Below are 12,669 nucleotides of genomic sequence, written 5' to 3'. Positions count from 1 at the left end.
TCGGACCTCACACGATGCAAGGCACTTAGTAGGTGTTCAATATGAAAGGTGGAGAAGTAACCAGAGGTCTTGTTTAGATCGCTCAGGCTACAGGGATCTCCAGGGAAAGTTGTTTGGGGCTCAGAGAATGTGTCTTGGAGGGTGCGTTGCAAAGAAGTGGGTAAAAGGGCTCAGGAGGAGGCAGAAAGGTTCAGAAGGAGAGGGGGACAACTGGCATCCTGATGCCGCTGGTTAAAGGCCAAGTGGCTACTAGAAATTTCTCCCTGCAGGGATGAGTGGTGACCCCGGCTTATCACAAGAACAAGGCAGAGCAGTGTATCGGAAAGAACATGAGTACTAGAGTCAGAGAGTCCTGCACTCAACTCTTGGCTCTGCCAAGGTTCTGGGACAATCAGATTATTCACATAAAGAGCCCGTGGCACAAGATGAAAGTCTTAGGTGAGCGGAGGGAGCTCCTTCAATGTTCTGTTCTGTGCAGATCCTCTCCTCCTCACTGCCCACACATAATCCCGTGATAAAGGTAACCCTATATTTCATTTGTCGTGAAAGCAAGGCTCTTTGCTTTTTCAATAAGTCTATTTTAGCCATAAAATGCCACGTCAAAAGCAATTATCGTTAGACAGCCTAAATGCTTTGCGCAGGATTTGACATAGTTAGGGTATTGTGACCTCTGACTGACTGGATCCGACTGGCACATTCCCAAGTGAATAGGACGCCGTAACTTCTTTACAATGAGGTGATGTTTTATATTTAGAAGACAGATACCCACTGACCTCACTAGTCTGTGACCACAAAATGGGATAACGTTCATATTCACGGCCAGTATACGTTGGTTATTTTTGGAATCTTCAAGAGGACCTCACAAAGCGGCATGTTAGCTGTAGCCACGGTGAGAACATCACCTCCCACAGTCTTCTCCTATCCCTGCACCTGCTGAAGCTGATTCTGATGGTGTTGTCCACATAGATGTCATGATGGGCCAGTGTGTCATCTCTGCCTGTTCCCAAAGCCACCAGTCCTCTGGGAGCCTGAACTGTGCTAGATTTTAAATAGGGATAGAATGGTAAGGGCTGCCTTTCCAAGCCAAAGCCACCGTTTTCCAGCCAGTCTCAGACACCACTCGATTTGTATTGTAGGGTCTCACGGTCGCTTCTAAACATTTTGGTCAGGCCCTGACTCTCACCCAGAAACACAGCTTCCACTGAAAACAGCCCCATCCGTTTTGGCCCTTATTCTTCTAACTACGGGGACTCGACCCCGGTGTGGGGGCCGCAGAAGGCTTCACGCCATTGCTTCATTCCTTCCTCTTCCTGCTGGTTCTTTCCCTTTTTCCTCCCACGGTGACTGCTGAAATCTCCAGGTATATCAACGGACGCCAACAGGTACGGACTGTGGTGGTGACGGGTGTTGACGACAGTCTTGGGGTCCGGGGCCAGTGAATTCTGAGTAACTACTTGATGCTGTTCACTTCAGAGGTTTATGCGGGCAAAATGCTTCAAAAGCACGTCCCCACCTACAAAGAGGCGGGAGACATGGCTACATCCATTGCCTGGTGAACGCAGTGGGAAATTCTAGGGGAGCAGGTAAGCCTTGGCATATTTAGGGCAGTCCCCTGGTTCTCCTTGTGCCCTTCTTGGAGTTTGGCTTGAGGTCAGCAGTACAGTGCTGGGATCACAGCAAAAGGTGGACACGAGTTTGAATGAGGCACTGTGCATGCTAACAAATCACATGGATCAGTCTCTGTAACCTCGACCACCCTTGGATCTGAGTCTAGCTGTAATGTGGAAAGGGTGCCAGCCAGTCAACGGCCATCCCAGGTGCACAGCCCAGGGAGCTCCCAGGGAGTCTAAGCAGTCATTCTGCAGTGCCACAAAGGCAGTGTTTGCCACCAGTCCACCAGTCCACCAGTCCAGCGAGCTCAACTGCAGGATCCTCTGCCAAAACAGCCTGCTTGTAAAGTCCTCATAATAAAGCATTGGAAATGCTGTGTGAGAATGGGGAGGTGTCTGCTGGGTGCGGTGGCTCATGTCTGTAATCCTAGTGCTTTGAGAGGCTGAGGCAAGTTGATTGCTTGAGTCCAGGAGTTTGAGACCAGTCTGGGCCACATGGCAAGACATTGTCTGTACAACAAATACAAAGCATCGCTGGGCATGGTGGCTCGTGGCTGTAGTCCCGACTACTTGAAAAGCTGAAGTGGCAGAAGGGTAGAGTTCCCTGAGCCTGGGTGGCCAAGACTGCAGTGAGCTGTGATCCCGCCACCACACTCCAGCCTGGGCAACAGAGTGAGACCCCGTCTTAAAAAAAAAAACAAGGATGTGAGCTTCACTGTCATGCACATCGTGTGAACCTGGGTCAGATCTTGGCTCTCTCTCTTTTTTTTTTTTTTGAGACGGAGTTTCCCTCTTGTCACCCAGGCTGGAGTGCAATGGTGCGATCTGGGCTCACCGCAACCTCTGCCTTCTGGGTTCAGGCAATTCTCCTGCCTCAGCCTCCTCAGTGGCTGGGATTACAGGCACACGCCACCATGCCCAGCTGATTTTTATATTTTTAGTAGAGAAGGGGTTTCACCTATTGACCAGGATGGTCTCGATCTCTTGACCTCGTGATCCACCCGCCTCGGCTTCCCAAAGTGCTGCTGGGATTACAGGCTTGAGCCACCGTGCCCGGCCCGGCTCTGTCTCTTTACCAGTCACAGGGCTTCCAGTTATTTACTGACTCTCTCTAAGTAGGGATTTCTCTGCAGAATGGAGACAGTAATACCTGCCTCAGAGTGCTGTTGTAAAGGAGAGGGAGATAAGGGCGGTCCAGCATCCAGCACAGCGCTCAGCATGCATGGTTACTCAGTGTCCTTTCTTTTCTTATTACCAAGTCTTGACTCAATGCCCTGAGGACCCACACCAGGTTGCTGAAAGACTCTGAGTGCCTTTGTCAACCAGATCATTTCCACAGTCACTTCCTAAGTCCCTAGACTGCATGAAATAATCATCATTTCATTTTGCTCCTGAGAACCATGTGATTGGCTTTTAATCAGTTCACTTCTCAGGGTAGGATTAGACTAAGACCTTGTAGATCAGATCTGAACTTCCACGAAAGCACTTTCTGTTTTGCAAGAGACCTAGACTCTTCCTGTTTTCTGTAGATAAAAGTAAATTGCGGTATGTGACGTACCCAGCACTATGCTGGCACATTGGAGTGGTTAATAGCCGCATTCATTATTTCTACTGCTTACCGGAGACTCCGCCAGCCACGTAAATGGCCATTGCAACTGCCATTGCAAATCCAACATTGATAGTAATGATCCCTCCAAAAAGTCCTCGACTGAGAATAGCTTGGGCCACAGAGCCGCATCCAAGGACCTGGAGTGAGAGGAGAACGCAGCAGGTCAGTGGGGATGGCTACTGTCAAAAGCAGTGGAAACTCACGGTAACAAGAAGTTTTTCAAAGCAAACTTGTGCATTGTGTTGCCTTGGGTTTTCTGCAAATCCAATTATAATGATCCAGCTATGCACAGAGAGCAGAATGGTGGACCCCAGGCTGCGTCTGGCCTTCCGATAGATGAGTTTTGCTGCGCATGCACAATGCTCAAATTTTGCCTACATTTATAAGTCCGGTAATTTCACGCAATACTCTAGGTATCTGGTTTTCTTTAAAGTTAAACTTTTAATTTTTAGATAATTATAGACCCACCTGTGTTGTAAGAAAGAATACAGAAAAGTCCCATGTACCTGTTACCAACTGGCTCCTTTAAATCAATGAGAAGATCTGGTTATTCACAGAGAAATATGAAGCACAGTAGCAGCTGGCGGATCCCTGTAGACAGAGCTTATGCCTTCCCACCTGGCTCACTCCGCTGCTCTTCACTCATTTAGGTCACCTTCCTGGCCTCTGTAGGTATGTGGGTTTGACAGTCCTGTTCCTCTGGACCCCAGTATAAAAGCAAGACTAGGCACACAAACCGCCATACACACATCCAATAAAGGGGAAAGGCCATTTGTACCATGTATTAGGAAGTATCTCATGTGCGAGAAAACAAAGGAAAACTTTAGGGGGATAGATTTGGCACTCAGGACCCCCTTATCCACCCCTTATTCGCATATGTTTTCTCCCTGATGGGGCTGTGGTTTTCTAGGGAGCAGAGGCTGCCAAACTCACTGCTTCTTGTATTTCCTGTGGCACCAAGCCCAGTGCTGTGCTGATAGTAAGAATTCTGCAAACAGTTGCACAGTGAAGTATGATAGTGAGTCTTCCACAGTCTTCAGCTGGCAGAAGATAGTTTGGAGAATGAAATCCATATTCAGAAAGGTTTGCAATAAATATATGTTGGTAAATCCATTCCGTAGACTACTAGGCAGCCAAATACACACACACACACACACAGACACATACACACACACATACACACACACACAGACATATACACACCCACATATACATACACACCCACACATACACACACATACACACACACAGGTGTATATATAAAGAGATCCGTGTGTACCAAAGTGGAAACATCTCCACGGTATATTATTGAAATTTTTAAAAAGATGCAGAGCATCAGCAGAGCTAAAACCTGCTGCCAATTGTATTAAATACATTACTTGCATTTATTTTATTTATACGATCCCTTTCCATGAATACGTAAGCAGCAGAAACGGGGTTAGGCCCTAATGGGTTGGGGGAGTGCATGACTGGGATAGAGGTTGGAAGATAACTTTTCGTTGTATATTCTCCCCCTTTTTTTAAGTCCATGCATTTCCTAATTTTTTAAAAAATGGGCCCCACATATTTATTGAACAATCAGTTAAAACCATTTAATCACGGTCCATTAAAGAAATACTTGGTGAAGGACGGTTCTTGAGAAAGAAGAACAGTTCCATACAAGTTTGGTAGGAAGTGAGGCAGCAAATGGTCACCGGCCTCCACCGTGCTGTGCTTTAAAAAGCTGGTGTGGCCCTGGAGGCATAAGTGTAGGAATCGTTAGATGATTAGATGTTTAGATGGAATCCAGCTGGTGTTTTATAACTAAAGAAGAGCAACTAACTTGAGGGAGGGCTTGGCGTTGAATACATATTATTTAGGGGCAGGGAAATAGAGTATGTGAGGAAATGTTTCAGAAACAAGTAAGTTTTAGGAAAAAGAGATTAACAATGTGAAGGCTTTTTGTCAGGAAGATAACAGCCTGCTATTGTGTCATTTCATAAAGGGATGAAAATGGAGGCATCTAAAAAATGTGAAAGGTTGCACAAAGACTTTTTTTTATTATGATGAATTAATTCTAAATAGCTCCCTCAGGGCTCATTTGTGAGGTCTTTCAGAGAGGAGTATAATTTACAAACAAGAGATATTTAATACGAATAGAACAATTTCTCTGGCAGCAGAGAAATTACATAGATGATGCTTTCATGTGTCTTCCAGCCTCCAGTTCCAACACACATCTGCTTGTCTCCGCGAGCTGAGAGAAGGGGGAGAGCTTTGTACCCTGCAGTGAATATTGAATACAGTTGTAGCAAGAGCATGGCCCCCTTCTCTTTGCAAAAATATCCCTTAAGTCCATTTTATAGCCTGACAGTTTCCCCTAGACTCGACATTATTTTTTCCAGAATCCTTATCTGTTATAGTAAATGTTGGAATTAAAACCACATTGCTGTCTTTCTTTTTAACGTAGATCCAATTAAATGCTCTGCGCACAACTTTCAGGCCAACTGACATTTAGTAGTATCTCCTAGAATGAAGAGGAAAACAACACTGGGCCGGGCGCCGTGGCTCACGCCTGTAATCCCAGCACTTTGGGAGGCCGAGGCGGGTGGATCACGAGGTCAAGAGATCGAGACCATCCTGGTCAACATGGTGAGACCCCATCTCTACTAAAGATACAAAAAATTAGCTGGGCATGCTGGCATGTGCCTGTAATCCCAGCTACTCAGGAGGCTGAGGCAGGAGAATTGCCTGAACCCAGGAGGCGGAGGTTGCGGTGAGCTGAGATCACACCATTGCACTCCAGCCTGGGCAACAAGAGCGAAACTCCGTCTCAAAAAAAAAAAAAAAAAAAAAAACACTGACAGCGGAGAGAACTTGATTTAGACAACCAGGGCTCAGAAGAGACGCAGAAGAGAGTGGCCAGTCCTGAGCTATTACTGCTTTCAAAATAAGCGCCTCCCGTCTTATGGTCCTGATGTACATGCACTCGTGTTGGGCTAGAGGGGGCATAAAAGCTTTAAATGGCTCAAGTGGGCCCGTGGAGGCTTCTGCCTTGTCAGATTTCACTATGATTAATCTCCTCCTTTTCCGCTTGAGATGCTGAAAAGGCTTTTCTGAGGAGGATCATCAGCGCCGCGTGCTGCAGGAAGTAGAGAGGAGCAGTGTAGGAACTTCGGTTACCGTCGCCGACATTGCCGCTCAGAATACTGGAGCCCAGCTCCCCAGCCCTGCATCTTAATTAGACACGTATTTGTTATAGCCCGGAAAGCAATGAGAAGGCCGGGTCACTGCCTCCTGGTTTCCTCCCTTGCCTGTATTCCCAGCACCAGGACAGCAGATCATGGACATTCTGATGATCAGGGTCTGTTGCTGGCCATCTGGTCACCCACTCTGCTTGTGTGTTCAGTGTATTTTTTATTTCCTCCAAAAATGAGAGCACTGTTTTTTATGGTATTGATGATAAAAGTTCTATTGTGATTCCTATTCTCACCTTCAAGAACTGCCATAACTTTCCCTTATTAGACTCAGAAAGACCCATCGTCATATCCGGTCTGTCTTGATTTTCCTGGTCTCCTCAACTAGAAAGGATTTTTAGGCCCATCACCCATTCGGATTCTTCTCAACAAACGTAAAGCTCTCCTCTGAAGTTCGGTTGTACTGTTTGTACTCTACAGTAAGTACTTAGCTACCTTCCAAGTGCCTAATCTTGATTCCCTCATCTAGAAAACTATCTCTCGGGTTCCTTTCCGTATTAACATTGCGGACATTCTAATGTATCATGGTCTGTAATACGAGAGTTTCTTTGATTTTATTTCTGTCTTCTTGGGTGTTCTGCTTCCTGAGTCTACCAGCCACTCCTCCTCGGCAGGCCTACGGACCTTTAAGATTTCCTCCACCGTCGTGACAGGACCTAGCACTTGCTCAATCTAGCCGCCTCCTCAGGAAGAATTAGCAAAGCCTCAAAACCGTATAGGAGATGAAGGGCATGGCGAAGCCGTGGACACAGTGAGGATCTGGTCTTCAGAGCTCCTCATTCATCTTTCATTCATGTTCTCCCGGTGGCTTCACCAAGCCTTCTCTTATCAGCACAGCCCACCCACGAAACACCATCTTCTCGATGACTCAGTACCTGCTACTGGGTGTGAAGACCAGTGGTAACTCAGAATGTCACACAAACTCTGTGTTCCAGTTATCCAGCACTGAAGAATTCACTACACCAGAACTTAGTGGCTTAAAATGATAACATTCATTTTGCTTATTAATCTGCAATTTGGGTGGGGTTTGCTGGGGCATCTCATCTCTGTTCTACTCGATATCAAATGGAGTGGCTCAGAAGGCGGCACATTGGGATTATCTCAAAGCCTGCATAGTCACGCATCTGGCGGCTGATGCTGACTGTCGCTGACACCTTACCTAGGTCTTCCAGATGGCTTCTCCATGGGGTCTGGCTTCTTTACAAAATGGTGGCCGGGTTCCAAGACTGAGGATCATATAGGCTCCAGAGACTGTGCTCTTAAACCCTGCACCATGCCATCTCTCACTTATACCATTTTGCTGGTTCTGAACTCGATAGCACACAGAAGGCGTGTCATAAAGGCATTTTCCCTACGATATCTAAAGAGGTGTTCATCTGACCCATAGTGAATTACCTTTAGGGATAGGGAGCTCATTACCACATAAGGCAGCCTGTTCTACATACTTGTTATTGTCCCCATGTAAAGAAGCCTCCTTCCTTACATGAGGTTGGTGGCTTCCTTCCTCTAACTTCTGTCCATTAGCCCCAGACATACTGTTGAGACCAAGGAGAGTAAGCCTTTCACATAGCGGGCACTGTGACAAGTGGAGGGGCATAATGCCCTCCCTGGGTTCTCTCTTCGTTTGGATGCCTGTTCCTGCATCTTTGATCTCTGCGGCTCCTCAGACTCCCAGTGAGTCTCACCTGCATAAGCGCTAGGTTGTCGGCGTCCCTCTTAAAACACAGAACCCAGATATGGACACAGTCCCGCCACATTTGTGGGTCGCATTATGACATGGTAATTGACCCTGTACCTTCTGACTCATGGCTTCTATTGCCATCTGGTAGGACACTTAGCCAGGGAATGTTATTTAACTGTTTACATATTTATGCCTGGTTTTCTCAGTTTTGTAAGAAGATTTTCAGGATAGGGCGCTGAGCTTTTTTGTCTGTGTAATAGCTTCTAGTATATTTGTTGTAATTAAATAACAGATCCTAGACATTATTTCCAGAGGTGACACTTGTTGGCAGTGTAAGGGACACGTTATTTCTCATTCTCAGCTTGTTCGTATGTTAAAGGGGAATAATGATATGTGCCAGGTTTGCATCATATGGTTTTTTGATAAATAATCAAATGAGATAACACGAAAGAATGCAGTATTTAAACAGCAAAGGGCAATAATATGGGTAGGATATTAATGTTTTTAGTATAAACTCAAAAATTCCAGTTTAGCATGAATAGGTTAAAAAAAACAGACCCGTGAACTTAACTACTAACTCACTGCCTGGCAATAAAAGTGGAGAGAGAAAAGACATCTCTAACAGAAATACATCTATTTGAAATACTTTCTGTTTCATTCCTAGTCTTGGGATTTCATTGTGAAGACGGAGGGAAAGTGGGAAGCCGATAAGATCTTCAGGTTGTTTTGACTATTTGTGATTACTCTCCGACGATGGGCTACTTCATAATTGGCAGGTTTTTAGTGCCTTTTATAGGAAAGCAACAATAGAAGAGAGAAAGTTAAATGCTTTTTAAATTATCAGGTTCCATACATGAAAGAAGGAAAAGAGGTTCACTGGAAAAAGAGGAAAGACATTTGAAAGGCAGAATTCCTACAAAACACTGATTTGTGGGAAGCTTCCTTCAGTCATTCCCGATCACCCAGACCAAAAATTCTCAAATTATTAATACGTGTTATTCCTTCCCCCCGTCTCCCTCGGCCACCCATAGTCCATCATCCCCACATCCTGCAGAGCCTTCATCTGCAGCCTCCATTCTCTTCCCCAGGCAGAGACCGTGCCAGATGAAGCACCCCACACCACTTCCCTGCTGCTCAGGAAATGCCAACCCAGAGTCCTCAGGCCGGTACTCGGGGATCTCTATTGCCTTGCCTCATGATTCCAAGCCACCTTTCTTTCCAGTACTCCTTAGCACAGATCTTCTGCATGAGTCAGGCTGACATCCGAGTCACTTGAAGCCCTTTGAGCTGAGGACACTTGTTCTCATCTTTGCACATATGCTATGCTGGAAACACCTTTTCCTTGTACCTTCCCCAACTAAACCCGATATATTCTTAATGCTGAGCTGAAATCCTGACTTCTCTATAGGACTTTCTCTGACAACAGAAGCCCTGATTGGCTTCCTGTGCCTACTCTACCAGGCCTGCACTTTGCCATTTTATTACATACCTGCCACCTTGTCTTGTGGCACCCCCCCCCAAAATTATAATGTCCACCAGGGAAGTACTTTTTTTTTTTTGCAGATTAGTTGGAGGAAAAGCATACAAATTTATTTAGGATGTATTTAACATGGGGAGAACCACAGAGTGATTACCCTCATTCTTTATATTCCATGCTTAAATAATATTTGATGAAAGACATCAAAATATCTAAACTTTAGCAAGGGCAAAAAAAATCCCATTTCTTTGCTTTCAAGAAAAAGCAGGAAAAGATAAAAAATTTAGTTTTGCCTATCCATCTGGTAAGAGACTAACCCCAAACAACTCAATAGCAAACAAACAAACAAAATCCAAATAATCTGATTTTTAAAAACGGGCAAGATGTCTGAATAGCCATTTCTCAGAAGACATACTAGTGGCCAACAAGTATATGAAAAAATGTTCAAACATCGTTAATCATCAGAGAAATGCAAATCAAAACCACAATGAGATAGCATCTCACCCCGGTTAAAACAGCTTCAAAAAGATAGGGAATAATGGATATGGAGAAAGAGGAACCTTTATACTGCTGGTGGGAATGTAAAGTAGTACAGCCACTGTGGAAAATAGTGTGGCCGTTCCTCAGAAAACTAAAATAGAACCAGCATGTGATCCACAATTTCACTACTGGGCGTGTATTCAAAAGAAAGGAAATGGACATGTTGAAGAGAGACACTCTCATGTTACTGCAGCCACAATATGGAATCAAAATAGCCACAATATGGAACCGACCTAAGTGCCCACCAGCCAGATTAATGAATAAAGGAAATGTGCCATGTGTACACAATGAAATATTATTCATCCATAAAGAAGAATGAAATCCTGTCATTCGTAGCAATGTGGGTGGAACTGGAGGTCATTATGCTAGGTGAAATAAGCCAGGCACAGAAAGACAGACATCACATGTTCTCACTTTTAGGTGAGAGCTAAAAAAGTGGATCTCATGAAGACAGAGTAGATGGGTGGTTACTAGAGGCCAAGAAAGTGCAGGGGAATGAAGGGAGGATGATTGATAGGTACAAATAAACACTCTGATAGAAGAAATAAGACCTAGTGCTTGACAGATCAGTAACATGCTATAGTTAATAATAATCTATTGTATATTTCAAAGTCACTAGAAGAAAATAATTTGAATACTCCTATCATAATCAGAAGACAAATAATTAAGGTGATGGATCGCCCAATCACACTGATTTGATTTTTATATATTATATGAATGTATGTAAATCTCCCATGTACCCCCAACATGTTTACGTCTATTATGTGTGAATAACAAAGAAAAGCAGGAAACAAAACTGCCCTGAATAATCCTCCTTTTAAAAATGTGGAAATGATAAATAAATGGGAATCTTACTAAAAAAACCCAAATTAATTTGGGGGTAGGATATGAAATGTGAAAAGTGGGAGGTGTAATTTCTAAGAAATATCAAGTGGGACTGCTGGGCAGTTCCCAACTGAGCCGTGACCCCTGTGACAAGCTGTTTACTGGATACAGCGTAAAACCTCACATGGTGAAATGATTATCACAAGCTGAAATGCTGGGAACGGACAGAGGAAATAATCAGCCCACAGGTTTTACTGCACGTAACCCTTCTCAAATCTCTTGTATATTCATTACCTCCTTTAAAGTGTAAAACAAGATAGTCCCAGCAGAATACATGGTGCATAACAGACACTTAGTAAATATTTGTTCAGTGAGTATGTAAGAACTGAGTCCTTTCAGAAAAGCAGTAGTTAATGAAGTCTAGGAATTCCTCTGTAACGTGGGGCCAGGGACCAAGGACCTTAGAATTACTGTAAGAGGTGGCCGAGCACGGTGGCTCACGCCTGTAGTCCCAGCACTTTGAGAGGCCGAGGTGGGTGGATCACGAGGTCGAGAGATCGAGACTATCCTGGTGAACATGGTGAAACCCCGTCTCTACTAAAAATACAAAAAATTAGCTGGGCACGGTGGTGCTTGCCTGTGGTCCCAGCTACTCAGGAGGCTGAGGGAGGAGAATTGCCTGAACCCAGGAGGCGGAGGTTGCGGTGAGCCGAGATCGCGCCATTGCACTAAATAAAAATACCCTCAAGTAGGTAATGTCATTAAATGATGTGAATATTTATAGGGACAGAAGTCAGCATTAAAAGAGTGTGTCTGTGGCAACACGTATTTTAAATTAGCTGATCTGTGTGTATATATGCACACATATGTGTATGTGTGTTTATAGACATGTATATATGTGATATGTATATCCTCATTTAGTTCCCTTTAAGGGGAGGAAACTCTCCTGTTTCCATCCAAAGAAACCTTTGAACAAAGAAATTAAGTAATTTTCCTGAGGCGTCTGTAGGGTAAATGCACCTGGTAGCAGTAACTTAAGCCTACCCTTTGACTCTGTATGGTAGATGCGCCTGAATGTATGTTCTGAGCTAGGGAATCCGGAAGTAGCCAACCTAGAGCTTCATTCCCTATCATGAGAAATATCTGAACCCTGACCAGTTCCATGCAGCGTGGGCCGTAGAGGGGACTGAGGCCGTGGGTTTCGAGTTGATGAAGGTTTCCAGTTGAAAGTCATTAAGGGGAGGGCGTTAAGTGCAGATGCTCTATAAACTGCATGCTGTTTACAGGGGTTGCAGTTTTCCTGCCTGTTCTGCGGTCACTGGGCTGTGAAGTTATGTTGCCCAGCATGCTGCCGCCGGACTGTAGGAAGATGGGCACCTTGTCCAGCCTGCTGCTACTAGACCATTTCTCTCCCCTGTATGTAAGCTTCTAATAAAACCCCACGCCCCCTGTGCTGGCTCTGGGTCTTTCCTTGAGCCTCTTCAGCCAGATGAGTTTCCTGTTGAGGTTGAGAGGGGTTCGGCACCATGCCATACAGCTGGTGAAAGATCTTTTTGAATTCAAAGTTAACATTTGTGCCCAATGTTCAGTTCCTCCCCTTACAATAAACTACCCTTAACTATACCTGAGTCCGGCAAGTAGTTGATCCAGATTTGTGCTTCGGACGTCTTTCTTTCAACAAATCAAATTGTGGG

General features: G+C 44.8%; 1 protein-coding gene across 2 annotated transcripts in view; it reads right to left on the bottom strand.

Moving 5' to 3' along the window:
• AQP9 (aquaporin 9) overlaps positions 1–12,669 on the bottom strand; it is a 44,680-nt gene that overhangs the window by 18,757 nt on the left and 13,254 nt on the right. For both annotated transcript variants that reach the window (XM_002753181.7, XM_017976610.4), the window contains exon 2: positions 3,230–3,356. In XM_002753181.7, coding sequence (XP_002753227.1) covers positions 3,230–3,356 — 127 coding nt within the window. The remainder of the gene's footprint in view (positions 1–3,229; positions 3,357–12,669) is intronic.

Source organism: Callithrix jacchus, chromosome 8, assembly GCF_049354715.1.
Source record: "Callithrix jacchus isolate 240 chromosome 8, calJac240_pri, whole genome shotgun sequence".
Lineage (NCBI taxonomy): Eukaryota > Metazoa > Chordata > Mammalia > Primates > Cebidae > Callithrix > Callithrix jacchus.
This window is presented reverse-complemented; position numbering and strand designations above follow the sequence as displayed.